At 42.0% G+C, this 15,887-nt stretch overlaps 1 protein-coding gene across 2 annotated transcripts in view; it reads left to right on the top strand.

Annotated features, from left to right (window-relative positions):
- LOC147315412 (protein NLRC3-like) overlaps positions 1-15,887 on the top strand; it is a 32,975-nt gene that overhangs the window by 14,288 nt on the left and 2,800 nt on the right. Inside the window, exon 6 of one of the 2 annotated variants that reach the window (XM_086258208.1) lies at positions 14,561-14,734. The exons of the other annotated variant lie outside the window; for it this stretch is intronic. Coding sequence (XP_086114334.1) covers positions 14,561-14,734 — 174 coding nt within the window. The remainder of the gene's footprint in view (positions 1-14,560; positions 14,735-15,887) is intronic. 2 annotated transcript variants of the gene reach the window in all.

The raw sequence follows: 15,887 nt of genomic DNA, 5'->3' as shown, positions 1-15,887 counted from the left end.
AGCAGCAGGAGAGGCAGTCGCTTGTTAAGCTTAACGCAGGAATGCTTTACAAACATTCAGAGATGAACTTACACACTTGCTTTACTTCTCTCGGGGATAACTTTGTCGGAGATGAAATGCCGGGTTGCTAGCGAAGCTCCACATGCTATCCAGACCACCGACAGGTCCCGCATGCCACAGCCGCTCTATCACGTGATGCATACTGCTCCGATGTGCTAACGTTCTGAGGTGAGTTACGGCGTGTTGCAAGTTTTGTGAGGTGCTTTCGTGATATTTAATGGATCGGATTACATTTTTTATTTTTCTCCGATATCCGATCCAGTAATTTAGGTCAGTATCGGACCGATACCGATACGTAATATCGGATTGGTCCATCTCTACAAAGGATTGAGGAGACTGGACGGAGAGTATCTGAAATGGAAGGATTTGGTATGGATGTGAAAGACATGCTCTCCCATACACTTAAACTACAAGAGCACCTTCGGGCACAGCTAATAGACTTGGAGGCACGCTCATGAAGAAATAATGTACGTATTCATGGCATACCGGAGGGAGCGAAAGGAAATAATATAATGGAATTTATTGACAATTTTATTAAGACTGAGCTGGGACTTCCTGACACCCCGCTAGGGATACAAAGATGTCACCGCTTGTTAGGCCCTAAGCCTCCGCAGGAATTGAACCCAAGATCTGTTGTTATATGTTTCCTTGAGTTTAAGATTAAACTCATGGATAACAAAAGACAAAAATAAAAAGGCAGGAAAGGACCCAAACGCAGGACTCTCAAAGATGGGACTAAACGCAGCTTTTATTGTTGGAAAAACGCCTCATAAATATAAGTCACAAAAACAAAACAAAACATAGGAACTGAAACACAGGAACTGAGCCACTAAACCGGAGTACAAGACAAAACACACAGCACACAGAGGGTAGCAACATTAACGACGTGACAGAGAGCAAAGGAAAACGCATATATCAACAGGGGAGTAATCAGGGAATGTGAAACAGGAGGGAGACACAGCTGGGAGAGATCAGGGCTAATGAGACAGGGGGGCGGGGGGAGTAAAACTGAACACACTGACATCAGACATGAACCTTCAAAGTAAAACAGGAAACAAGAAACAATTTACAAAGACGCAGGCTTGACACTGAACTAAATGTAGAATAATAATAATAATCAAAACAGCATCACTAAAGAAAGACACCAAAATATAAGAAAGAGAAAATGCTGGGTCAAAATGACCCAGAAACGTGACACATTCAGTATAAAGGGAAATGCGTGTTTTCTGAGCAAGATTATACCAGTGACACCCTGGCGAAGAGAAAGGGATACGCCACTATTCGAAGAGCGTTAAAAGAAAAAGGCCTTCGTTTCCAGACACTCTATCCAGGTTCATTTTAAGTTCATTTTAACACCGGACTGGTAATCTATAATGAAGCACAGGAGGTGGCTGCCGATCTGAGGCGAAGAGGAGAAGAGGACTGATGGATGGTGGAAACCTGATCCCTGTAGTAGAACTGCTGAGGACAAGGATGAAACGACCACCATGGGAAACTGCAGAGGCGCCACGCTACAACAGAGAGATGAGAGTACAATGCATTCAGGAAAAATTACATTCCGACACAACGTGAGTACCATCTGAGGATTTCCTCTTTACAATCACCAATGTAACTTTATGGCCAATGTAAACTTTCCTCATCTTTGTAAGTAATCATGACCCTTTGGCTGAAAAACCCACGCTTGTACATTACTGCATGTGCGCCGATCTGGCTAAAGCAGGGGTGTCGAACTCCCGGCCTCGAGGGCCGGTGTCCTGCAGGTTTTAAATCTCACCCTGGGTGAACACACCTGGATCAAATGATTAGTTCATTAGCAGGCTTCTGGAGAACTTCAAGACTCATATGCTCGGACTCGAGCTCGTCACTGGCCAGTTTGCAAGACAGTCACTCAAAATGCAGGCCTGACATTCTGATTGAGATCCAGCAAACACTATTCAGATATATTATGATGTGGCTTATGGTCACATTCTTATGGGTATCAGTGCATCATGGAGTTGAAGGAAGTGAAATGGCATATAGGAGAGCAAAAGAAGCAACAAGGAGACCGATGGTAGATATGGATATTAGTGTGCGAACATGTTTTATTGCATTGTCAGAAGTATGATGTTGAAAGAAGACATCTGATCACAAAGCTGGACGATATGAAAGTGAACCTGGACTTGATTGATTTCTTTCGCATGAACTCTATAAGTGAAAGTTAAACAAGTTTTGGTTTTTAAGGCAGACCCATTTGTTTGGGAGGATTTGAATTTATTTTTTACTTTTTTGTCATTTCGGTCCACACTCCACACCAGTTGGTGGCGGTAATGCAACATTTTCCTGTTTCCTGTTTTCCTGAAGAAGACTTCAAGACTCCAGAGGCCTGTTGAGGAGGTCATTTAGCCTCTTAAATCAGCTGTTTAGACATTCATATTCCCCCCCCCCCCCCCGACCTTACATCACATGCGGAGTCAAGTCGGAGGCTGGTAGTATTATGGAAAAACACTGAAATGTACAATACAATGGGCAAGTTGAGGAGGGGAAGAGAGAGCTCTACTCATGCTGCGCTCCTATGGGAGGACAGCATGACAACAGAAAACAAAAAACTCCTCTGCACAAAGAGCACATAAATGTCCACATCACAACATCATGAAGCACGTTACAAGCCACAGCGGTGGGTAAGGGGTGAGAAGTAAGCTGATCCCTTCATTGGCTTCCTGTTAAATCCAGAATTGAATTCAAAATCCTGCTCCTCACATACAAGGTCTTAAATAATCAGGCCCCATCTTATCTTAATGACCTTGTAGTACCATATCACCCTATTAGAGCGCTCCGCTCTCGCTCTGCAGGCCTACTTGTTGTTCCTAGAGTATTTAAAAGTAGAATGGGAGGCAGAGCCTTCAGTTTTCAGGCCCCTCTTCTGTGGAACCAGCTTCCAGTTTGGATTCGGGAAACAGACACTATCTCTACTTTTAAGATTAGGCTTAAAACTTTCCTTTTTTCTAAAGCATATAGTTAGGGCTGGACCAGGTGACCCTGAATCCTCCCTTTGTTATGCTGCAATAGATGTAGGCTGCCGGGGGATTCCCATGATGCATTGAGTTTTTCCTTTCCAGTCACCTTTCTCACTCACTATGTATTAATAGACCTCTCTGCATTGAATCATATCTGTTATTAACCTCTGTCTCTCTTCCACAGCATGTCTTTATCCTGTCTTCCTTCTCTCACCCCAACCGGTCGCAGCAGATGGCCCCGCCCCTCCCTGAGCCTGGTTCTGCCGGAGGTTTCTTCCTGTTAAAAGGGAGTTTTTCCTTCCCACTGTCGCCAAAGTGCTTGCTCATAGGGGGTCATATGATTGTTGGGTTTTTCTCTGTATCTATGAAGCGCCTTGAGGCGACTTTTGTTGTGATTTGGCGCTATATAAATAAAATTGAATTGAATTGAATTGAATAGATACAGCCATCCTGCCCTGCAGCTATTCATCCAGCGCTCGGCCTCGGAGATAAGTGTACAAGAGCGTTTGGAACGAAGAGTCTAAACACAGATTGTTATGTTCAGCTCCAGCCTTGAGACCACAGCTGGCGCCGATATGGTAGCCGCATGAAATAATGGTGGTGTTCTTGCTTTAGTGCGAACCACTGATGTCCCAATGTCAATTTTAAAGTCTGCTTCTCGTCAAGAAGAGGGTGTCAATTGCATTCAGGGACTAGTTGATCAAACTGGTACCTATTAGTGAAGGGTTTTATTAACCATAAAGAGGTTACACTGTTAAATGTTTACAGACCGCTAGGAAGAGACAGGCAATTGATTAAAAGAGTTTTTGATTTAATATGTGCAGAAGTATCTGGGGTGATAATATGTGGGGGTGACTGGAACATTCACCTTAATCCACCATTAGACTCTTCAACAGGAACAAAAAAGATATTACCTGAAGCAAATCAAGTAAATAAATTGCTTAAAGAACTAGGCATGGTGGATGTATGGGGAGATCTTCATCCAAAGACGTTTTTCTTTTTTTTCTCACTCTCATTCGATGTTTTCTAGACTGGACTACTTTTTCATGCTCAACTCAGACAGACACAGGGTTATTGATTGTGATATAGGAGTAAGAGACATTTCAGATCATGCTGGAGTTTATTTGACATTACACTTGGACACTAGGCGTAAAGCGACCCTTTGGACAGTCTTGGTCGTTGTGTCCTTGGGCAAGACACTTCACCCGTTGCCTACTGGTGGTGGTCAGAGGGCCCGGTGGCGCCAGTGTCCGGCAGCCTCGCCTCTGTCAGTGCGCCCCAGGGTGGCTGTGGCTACAATGTAGCTGCCATCACCAGTGTGTGAATGTGTGTGTGAATGGGTGGATGACTGGATATGTAAAGCGCTTTGGGGTCCTTAGGGACCAGTAAAGCGCTATATAAATACAGGCCATTTACCATTTACCATTTAACTCCAGCCTTCTCAATGAAACTCAGTTCTGTAAATCTGTAGAAAATGAATTTAAAAACTATATGAATGATAATAACAATGGAGACATTTCACCCAGTGTGTTATGGCAGCGGTCCCCAACCCCCGGGCCTCGGACCGGCACCGGTCCGTGATTCATTTGGTACCGGGCCGCGAGAGTTGAGGCTCAGGTGTGAAATGTATTTTTTTCAGGGTTTTTATCGGTTTTCAGCGTTATTTTGTTATCGTTTTTATCATTTACTCTGTTTTCCTGGGTCTTTTCACGTGTGTTATGAATAAATCTTCTTTTTTTCGGTACCGGTACTAGTTTTATTTTGTTGCATTTATCCGCGACACCTTAAAGGCCGGTCCGTGAAAATAATGTCGGGCATAAACCGGTCCGTGGTGCAAAAAAGGTTGGGGACCGCTGTGTTATGGGATGCTGCTAAGGCAGTTCTCAGAGGTAAATTTTTAATGTGGTCACCTATTAAGAAAAAGGGAAAAGAGAGACAAATTGAGGAGGCAGTCATGAAACTCAGATGGTTAGAAGACGAATACATGAAAAATAATAATGAAGATACTCGGACACAGCTATTACTTAGAAGGCAGGTCCTTAACGAATTGTATGAGAACCAAATGGAAAACAAAGATAGATTTATTAAGCAGACCTAATATGAAAATGGCCCCAAAGCTAAGAAATTTCTTGCCTGAAAGACACGTAAACAGCAAGGCGACAGGTATATACACAAAATAAAGAACCCACAGACCAATAAGATACAATATAACCTGGAAGACATACAAAAATCCTTTGTTGCGTATTACTCAAATTTATATAACCAGCCCCCAGCAACAGATTTAACAATTGTAGATAACTTCTTGGCCTCTCTAGATTTACCTTCTATTGGGACAGAACAAAATAAGGTATTTAAACAACAAATAACAGAGGAAGAAATTAATAAAACTATATCAAAGTTGAAGAAGAATAAAATGCCAGGCACAGATGGTTTCCCTTTAGGGAAAAAATTGTAAACATACTTTTACACCGTTACTGAAATCCTGTTTTAATTATATCTTTGGGGGGGGGCAAAATAACAGTATTATGGAGACAAGCTCTCATCTCTGTAATACCAAAGTCTGGAAAAGACAAAACCAAATATAGCTCCTACAGACTCAGTATTAAATATAAACTATAGAATATTTGCAACAATATTGGCCAAGTGACTTGAACCTATACTCCCTGAACTTTTGATACTGGTCAGAGAGGATTTGTAAAGAATAGACAAACACATGATAACATAAGACGGGCACTTCATCAAATAAATGATATCAAAAACATAGAGATGGTAGTTCTTAGCCTTGACGCTGAAAAAGCCTTTGACTCCGTCAGATGGGAGTTTTATGTTGGGTTCTAAAACACCTTGGTTTTAATAACCAGATGATTAGTTGTTTGAGGTCCTTGTATAATTCTCCTTATAAAAGGATAAACGTTAATGGGGACCTCTCAGACTTAGTTCTTAAAAGAGGATATAGACAGGGCTGTCCTCTTAGCCCTGCTCTATTTGCACTGTTTATTTATCCATTGGCACAGGCCATTGAGAATGCGAGGAAGTTACAGGTGTTATCATCAATGGCAAAGAGTACAAGGTTTGTTTATATGCAGATGATGTCCTTGTGACTGTTACTAAACGCACTATTAGCCTACCAATATTACTATCTTTGCTCAATATGTTTGGCTCATATTCTGGGTACAAATTAAACCTTCACAAAACTCAATTTCTTATCTCTAAATATAAACCAAACAAATATATTTGTAAACTCCTAAAGGGTAGTTGGAATACGAACTTAATTAAATATTTAGGGGTTGAACTGCTCAAAATATGATAAATTAACTACTGAGAAAGCCTCAGCAGGACTATTTAGACTGAGACAGACCTACTATGACCAGGGGGAAAAGGCAGGAAAACTTTTGGCATGGCGCATAAAAACGCTACTGAACGAACAAACAATAAATGAAATTAGAACTGCAGACGAAAACACCACAGATCCTTACAGAATAAATGAACTCTTTGAACTCTACTACTCACAATATATACCTCAACAGGAGATGCGACTCAAGAATCACTAGAATCCTTCTTTGACTCAATAAGCACCCCTTCACTGTCTGAAGAAGCTCGATGTGAACTAGACTCTCAGTTATCTATGAGTGAACTGTCGATTGCAATTGATAAATTAAAAATGGGAAAAACTCCCAGCCCAGATGGAATCCCACTAGACCTTTTCAAAATATTTAAAGACAAATTAGTACGCCCTCTATACGACATGCTAGCGGAAAGTTATGATTTAAAAGAGCTTCCCCCCTCCTTGCGTAATGCACTCATAACGGTATTCCCTAAGCCTGGGAAACCGCCTACAAAATGTGAATCTTATAGACCAATCTCATTAATAAACTCTGACGCCAAGATAATAAGTAAAGTACTGGCAAACAGACTTGAACGGTACCTTCATCTTCTCGCTGATACTGACCAGAATGGTTTTATAAAAGGCCGGCAAGCGCAGCATGGTATTCGCAGAGTACTGAATGTACTTTACTCAAACTCAGAACATCCAGACATGGCTCTGCTCTCCTTGGATGCAGAAAAAGCTTTCGATAGGGTCGAACATAATTATCTCTATAAGGTACTGTCTCAATTTGGCTTTATTTCATGACCTGGGTCAAAATATTATATAATAAACCTATAGCCTCAGTTAGAACTAACAACATCATATCTGGACCATTCTATCTAGGTAGAGGTACGCGTCAAGGCTGTCCCCTTTCGCCTTTTCTTTTCGTCCTAGCAATAGAACCACTGGCTATTGCGATAAGGAACAATCAAAATATCTCTGGCATTAGAACAAATAATATTGAGTCCAAAATTGGATTATTCGCAGATGACATTATCTTAATGCTGTCCAAATTAGAGAGCTCAATTCCCCAGCTACTCAAAACAATTAACTTCTTTGGCAATATCTCCGGTTATAAAATTAATGAATCCAAGTCGGCCATCCTCTTCTTTAAACATTCTGAAAGAATTAAACCACCTATTCAAACAATGTTTCAAGTTGCCAGAGACAGTCTTACCTATCTAGGTATAAAAATCACTCCAAAAATTTATGATTTGGTAGATGCAAATTACTCTCCTACTATCAACTCTGTTGTTGACTTAATCAATAGATGGTCTATGCTACCAATCTCGTTGATTGGACGTGTAAATATTCTCAAAATGAACGTTCTTCCAAAATTTTTATATCTCTTCCAAGTTATTCCTCTCAACCCTCCAGATGACTTCTTCACAAAGGCAAAAACAATATTCATTAAATTCATTTGGAATAACAGACGAGCCAGACTGCACCTCTCGCTACTATATCTCCCATACGACAGGGGAGGTCTTTGTGTTCCAAACCTCAAATGGTACTACTGGGCTGCCCATCTCTCTGCGGCCTCATGCTGGTTTTCAACAACAACCTTACCCTGGGTAAATTTAGAAAGGACAAGTACTACCCCCTTACCACTCAGCACTTACCTGTACTCTGCAAAGTATAAAGATCTGATGAAAGATACATCAAACCTCTTTGTTAAAAATACCATCCGTGTGTGGTTCGACGCACTTGAGTTTAAAAATGAAACCCCAGCACTATCCCAATTCTCACCTATCTGGGGCAATAGGGCCTTTAAACCCGGTTGGAAAGATTTGGGCTTTAAAATGTGGGCCGTCAGAGGCCTGTGCAAAGTTGCAGACCTATTTGACAAGGACACCCTACTATGTTTTAATGGCTTGACACAGAAATTTGGCATTCCAACCAAACATTTTTTCAAATTTCTTCAAATCAGAAGCTTCATTTCAAAAACTCAAAAATCCCTAACATTGCCCACTCTAAACTCATTAGAGGACATAGCAATAAACCATCAGCTGAAGAAGGGTTTAATATCCCGTTTCTACAGCAACCTCAGAGATGGCTCTCAAACGTTCTCAGAAAAAGAAAGACTTGCATGGTGTCAAGACTTAGAGTGTAGAATAACTACAGAGGAATGGCAAAAAGCTTGCTTGAAAGCCCAAACACAATCTATAAACACCCAATTTAAACTAATCCAGTATAAATGGTTATTGAGAACATATATCACCCCAACATTATTAAACAAATTCGACCCCAAAACTCCGGACATATGTGTTAAATGTGGGGGAAAAGGCACACTGATGCATTGCCTGTGGGAATGCTCAGAAATCCAAAAGTTTTGGAAAGAAGTTTTAGATTTAATTGCACATATTACAAGTGTCAAGCTCAATCTATGTCCTAAACTATGCATCCTAGGAATTTTCCCCGCTGAAATCCAGCTGAGCAAAGTTAACTAAAAAACCACAATCTTCTGCCTGTTACAGGCGAAATATAGCATAGCCAAATCATGGAGATCCATTAGTAGACCACACTCGAGAACTTGGTTATTGACACTGTCAAAATCCCTTGCTTTGGAGAACTTACGTCTATGATAAAGGGTAAACATGCTTCCTTTAAAAAAATGTGGGGAAATTTTTTGTTATTCTTGGAAAGTGAGGAGATGATCGATAGTGAACAGAAATGACTCTATCCATTTAACCTGTATGGCAGAAGTAGTGTTGCAGCTGTTAAAGAGAACCTGGGGGGCATGCGAGTGCTGGACTGCTAAATAGAAGGACAGGAGAAGAGATGTGAAATTAAATGGACTGGAACTGAAGAGGACACAGCTTATCGTTGCAACCGCTAGCTCGGATGCCTCTCTAACTAACTTGACACCCTTGGACTAAACTTCAGCCCGAAGCCCTGGAATAATGCACTTAAACCTAATGTCTCACTATGTTATACCTTTGTTTTATTTATCTATATATATATATATTTTTTTTTTCTGTAATAATATCTGAATGATCTACATGGGAGAGTATATATAACTATATCTATGCGTTTCCCTAACACTGTTCATATACGATGTACATACATTACTATTATACACTCAAATTTTTTTATTAATTTCCTCCTCTATTTTATTTGAACTCTCTCTTCCTGCTGGTTAAAATGCTGTTGGAAAGGCAATAAATCAATCTTTAATAAAAATAAAAAAAGCAGATTTTGACAGATGGTTGCTACTGCCAATGAATATGCATAACAGGATTGAATTAATAAAAATGACGGTACTACCTAAACTGCTTTATTTATTCCTGGCATTGCCCGTCGAGGTGGGGGGAGAATAGAATAAAGTATGAGACATTAGAGTTACCTAGAAATAAAGGAGGCATGTCTAGAAAACTTATAAAGCTACACAGCTCAGAGTCCTGATTGCATGGTGCAACCCAACATGTGACACCAGATGGAAAAAAATAGACCAGGTGGAAATTCATGTCCCTCTTCCAGCTAGTATCCTACTGCATAAAAGTACCAAAATATCTGGTTTTGGGAACTTAAAGATAAAATCTTAGAAAGAGACACGAGAATACTATGGTGGCCAGCATATGACACAGCATTCACCCCAGCAAATATTGACAGTAGGTTTAAAAACTGGTGCAACCTAGGTATCACTGCATACCGGAAAATATCATCTGAAAAAGGTTTAGATACCTTCCAACAAATGTCAGTCAATTACATCTTGAGGAGAGGTGATTTTTATTTATTTATTTTTTTTAGATATCTCCAATTAAAATTGCATTTTAATATGGAGATTGTTGTCTAAAGCTGAGCAGACACTGTGCGATTTTTTTCAGTCGCGTTATTCAGCTCCTGCTCAAACTGTACAATTGACTCGCAGGGGTTAGAAGTTCGTAGGTCACGATGCAGGTCTCACACTATACGGCCCGATGCTCTGATTGACCCGAGTGCTCACACTGTGCCTCCATAAAATAAAAGTTATAACAGAAATTCTGTCGCTCGCTCTCCCTCTCTGTCACACAGACACGCACACCACCGCCATCAACTTTGCTAAATAGCTAATGAAAAACATTGATCAGGCAGCTGTGATTGAGCAGCAGTGTAAATCCAACTATTTTCACGGTTGTTGCAGTCGTGATAATTTTGTGAGGCCACATCGAAAAGGCTCGGATGAGTTCTACAAGTGCCTCCATCCCTTGTGTTCAGATCACACGTTGCACTGCTGTGCTACTCCATCTTTTTCACCGACGTTTATGTGTTTGCGCGTGCGCAGTGTGAGCGGCTGTGGTGACACCCTCACGACCAAGTGATTTATGATCGGGAGCTGGTCGTGAGGTGTTAATTGCTTCTCGTTACCCCACGTATACTACACGACGTGTAACCGGTTTCTGCTTCATCCCGCTGCAACAGTTCGGCCCAAGCAGACTCCTCGACTCTGCGTTGTGTTGAAGAAGACAAGGAGTCTCTTATCGATCGTTGCCACTTTATTGCCTGAATGGAAACAACGGTGTTTTATCAGTGGACAGGCTCACCACACACCACTCCGCACAGCACACTAGGGCAGAACATCCCATTAGCATTCCACTTTAGCATACAGTTTTACACAATAATAAACAAATGAAAGTACATAAACTGGTGTTGGACATGTGTCCACTAAGCACTTATTACACTTGGTGCCCATCAGCTAATCAAACATGTTTTATGTGCTGTACTACTTAGCTATATCGTGGGCGGAACAATACAACTCACCTCTCGTATGGCTACGGCAGACTGGCAGCGATTAATGCAGCCAGCCACACCAAGGGGGGGGGGCGTTGTTTCCCCATTACACTGACATTTGTTGCAAGTGGTATTTAACACCACATAAACACTGTTACAGATGCACGACGCACGATGAAGGCCAGAATCAGGCTGATCACCAAAACAGTCGCACGACTCAAAAATTGGCTCAAAATGGGCCAAAAATCGCACAGTGTGAGCCCAGCATAAGGAGGGAAGATCTCTAGTCCACATTTTTATACATATATGCAAAGGGAAACTGCTAAAAAAAAACAACTAATTTCCATGATCTACTCAGCACTACAAAAAGAAAGGAAACTGTTGTCTACCACCTACATTAAGTTTAGAACTATGGACAGAATTCACTTGGAAAAAAACTATGAGGTTTGTTTTGTTTTTTAATCACACCTAAGATTAAAGAACTCCAAAGCAAAAATGTTGACCAAGGGAAATGTTGGAGGAGATGTGGATATACTTTGGCAGGCCATTTCCATGTCTTTTGGGAGTGTTCTAAAATCTCCCCCTACTGGTCAGTTGTGATTGAACACACTAAGCAGATAATTGGGTCACAGCTTGAACGGAGTTTCAGTGTCTTTTTGTTTAGGCAATATACCAACCAGATTGAAGAAACGGGATAGATAACTGCTACAGATACTACAGGCAGCCAGCAAGAAAGCTATAACACATAAATGGCTGAATGAGGAACCACCAACTGTTTCTGACTGGACAGAAATAATACACGAAATTCATACTATGGAACGACTGTCAGGGTTCCTGGGTGGCTCAACCAGTGTTTTCAGTTTGTTCATGTTCAGTTTATTTTGTCACTCGTTCTCATTTCCTGTTTTGCTGTTCCAGTTGTTTCCATGTGTCTTTACTCAGATTAAGTTCAGCCATTTACTCACCAGTTTCTAATCACTCACCATCCAGCCTGTATTTAAACCCTCAGTTTCTCTCGGTCCAGCGTTTTGTCATTGATGTTGTCTACTCAGCATGTGTGTACTCAGTTCAGCCAGCCAGTCTTTCAGTCAGTTCAGCCATCATACGTTCTGCTCGTCCCGTCATTATAATAAACTCCAACTCTCACCGTGAGTCCTGCATTTGGGTTATCTCTTCCTCTCATCCACACACATCCCTGACAGAATGACAAGACCCGTGCCACGAAGACACGTCTGTGACCCAGTGGACTCAGACATTTTCGAGTGGCAGGAGGCAGTACTTTCCCTTTCTTACTCCTCACTGCAAGCCAGAGACTTTTCACCATCTACCTAATCAAAAGACTGTGTTTTGTGATTACATTCTGGACTATCCAATTAATACTCACCATTCTGCCGCCGAAGAAACTGTTTCATCATCCCAGGCCATTATTAAAAATATTCACACCTCTAAACCTGTCAGTATCACTCATCCAGTCATTATTTCCACACCCATTGCTCAGACTTTTCCTGCTAGCACAGCGGCTCAGATTCTGCCTTCACCTTCACCTGTTTCACCTTCTCAGGTGAAGGCAGCAAAGGCTCAGCCTGTCCCTGCAACAGCTCCTCGAGCAGCTAGGGCTCAGCACGTCCCCGCACCGGTACCAATTCCTCTGGACGGTGCTGCTGACGCACAGCCATCACCCATTCCTTTGCTAGCTCCCAGGGCGAGGGCAGCTGTGACCCAGCCTACTCCTGCAGCCGTTCCTGTCCCTCGGGTGGGGGTGACCGGTGTCCAGTTTGCTCCTGTGCCTGTCCCAGCACCCAGGGTGAGGGCTGCCAGGATCCAACCTGACCCCCCTAGAGGCTCAGCTGAGGCTTTCCAGCCATTGTCCTCACACTCTGGAGGCTCGGATTTGACGATTCCCACAACACCGCCTCATCCACATCTGATTCGGGGTCGGCGGCCACTTTCCAGGAAAAAAATACCCAATAAATATAAAGTTTTAAAAAACTACTTGTAGCAGCTACATTTAGTTACAACTGACTGCCTTCTTTGAACAATAAGACTGACTACTATTCTAAAAACAAGCACACAAAGAACCAATAAGAGTGAAGAACAGAATAAAGAGCTCCTGTGATGGTAGCAAAGAAATGAGCAGCAGACTGTAGCAGTTTATATCTGAATGAAAGTAGAACTAGCTCAGTGGAGCTCAGTCCCATATCTTTGGTTAGAAAGGAACAACATCAAGGATATACTGCTGCTCAAGCAGATTTGAGAAGTGCATGCACATCACAGCAGCTGATGAGAGAATCTGTGTATATGAGAAAACAGCTGATCGCTTGCAGCTCGTGCACTGTTGGATCTCCAGATGTTCACTTGGCTAAAGTCTGTGAAGAAACTGTGGTTCACGTAGTTTACACGGTACGGCCTCAGATTGGACTGAGCTTCCAGGATCACTGCAGCATCCTCAGCTGGTACATGGATGTCTCTGTTCCTTAGTCTTGGAGCCCCTGATGGTCCGTCCATACCAACAGGGTCTTCTCACTCACCTGTTCTTTGTCCTAGTCCTTTATTGGAAGTACTGAGTCCTTGTTCATGCAGTGTTGTGCCCATGTGGCAGCGCTGATGTTCCCACCTTTTATGCACAACAAGTATGGTGCTGGTCTTTCTTCGGATGGAAAAGCATCCTTAACTGATCCAGAAAAAAGATCCAGAGTTTGATCCCTCCTAGTAGGCCAGGAAACATACTGATGAGAGTTTCAAAGTGTCTTTGTATGCAGACATAATTCAAATGAGCCAGAATGAGTTTGGTTCCTGCAGTTTGTGCATCATAAACGGTGCTGAAGCAGAGGCAGATTGTGCCTGCAGTGAATGTACACTGCTGTCATAAGAGCTGTGGAAAAAGGATGTAACAATACTGCTGAAAGTTCCAGGACAGTCACAAAGTTATTGCATCATTTGTGAACACAAAGAGAGAAAGGTCATCCAAATTTCAGGATTAAGAGTCTGTGTCCTGGTTATGTGCAGTAAAAGACGTCTCTGTGAAAGCTTCAGTTCAACAGGCTCCTGCTCATTTCCTCGCCAGGTTCTTGATTCTCTTGTACCATCTCACTGTCATCCTCCTCACTCGCTCTTTGCACTCAGTCTTTTGTGCATCATTAAAACCATTACCATGTGGAAAACCAACGTTTAATTGAACAGAAGACAATCATCAGTGACGCCGCCTTTAAAATACTCTTGTTAGAAATGTACGACTTTAATGTGAAAAATTCAGAGTTTTTTCTCTTGTTGTGTTCTTTTGAAGCTGTTTCCTGTTGGCTTCAGCTGTTTGGAGTTTCTAAACTTCTACATTCTGAACCTTCTTCAGCTCTGAGCAGATGAAATAATGAAACAATAAATAGTTTCAAGAACACACTTTGTCTACTAAAACTTACTTCTTTCCATCTTTATACAGATTGGTTTGGTGTGGGCTGTCAAAGATCAGCTGTGATTATCTGGCATCAGCACTGAAGTCCAACCCCTCCCATCTGAGAGAGCTGGACCTGAGTAGCAACAATCTGCAGGATTCAGGAGTGAAGCAACTATGTGGTTTTCTGGAGAGTCCAGGATGTAGACTTGAAACTCTGAGGTCAGTCACCTTGTTTTAGTTGTGCTGAGATGAATATTATTTTAAATATGATGTTGTGCCTGACCCTAAACTGCAGACATCAGGCTGATATACTGATCCACACTGAGGATCTTCATTGTAAAGTCTGTTTTCTTCTTCTCTGATTTAGTCCATTGACTGTAGCAGAACAATGTTCACATTTCAAACAGTGACACTCTAGGCTACACTAGGCTGCAGCCCTCCACAGGGCGGCAAGCAGCCTGCCGACCTTTCCTAATTCAGAGACACAACAACAAATAATCCACAGCTGACTTGCTTTAGCAGGTCAAGGGTTACAGGACACAGCAATCTGTGAAACAGAAACAGTTTGGAGCAGGAATTATTTCGCATTTACAAACTGACACTGCTGCACGGCTTGCTGGGTAATGCTAGTTGGTCAGGTATGGGTGTTAACGGCTGTGAAAGGCTCCATGGCTGCAGAACACTGAAGAAGAGAAAAGAGAAATGGAGGATGAAGAAAAGAGGTGGAGATGAAGCAGAAGTTTAGCTTCAGAGAGGAAGCTGTGTCTGCTGTTTGGAAGCTTCTGTGTGGGCGGGGCTCAGGCAGCTACACCCACAACGTGACAGGGAAGCAGGTGGAGAATAACAAATAAAGACTTCAACAGCAGGCAGGATTTTATAAGCTGATGTACAAACATCTAGAATGGTGGTGGCAGGTACAGAAACAGGTCCATAAAGACTAAAGCGTGTCTCTGTTCCTTTGTAGTAGTACTGATGAGTCCTACAAAGTGTGTGTGTTCAGTAGGAGATGAGTTTGGTAGTACTTTGTGTGCACAGATGGACACCACAGGAGATCTCCTTTATGAAGAAACTCTGAGAAGTTTTCCAACAGTGGGAAACATTTCAGAGAATATCTCAGAGAATATCTCTGAAGCAGAAGCTAAACATAATAACTGAAGAAAAGCAAAATGATGATACAAATCCTGCTCTGAGTCATAGTTTAAACATTACTATCAGACAGTAAAGGCTTCCAAAGACTGATCACCTTTCAAATTTAGTTAAAGATGCTCGTCCTGTCCACAGATCAGCTGACCTGGTAGGTCTCCACGATCAGCTTTGTTTCTTGGAAATGTAGGCTGAGCCCTTTAGAGCTTCGCTTTTTCTTTTACTGAAC

This window comes from Aulonocara sp. 'chitande type north' Nkhata Bay, linkage group LG13 (assembly GCF_057382095.1).
Source record: "Aulonocara sp. 'chitande type north' Nkhata Bay isolate Kocher_YH1m ecotype deep benthic linkage group LG13, A_spYH_male_GT1.1, whole genome shotgun sequence".
Classification (NCBI taxonomy): Eukaryota; Metazoa; Chordata; class Actinopteri; order Cichliformes; family Cichlidae; genus Aulonocara; species Aulonocara sp. 'chitande type north' Nkhata Bay.
Note: the sequence above shows the minus strand (reverse complement) of the source record. Positions and strands in the feature narration are given on the sequence as shown.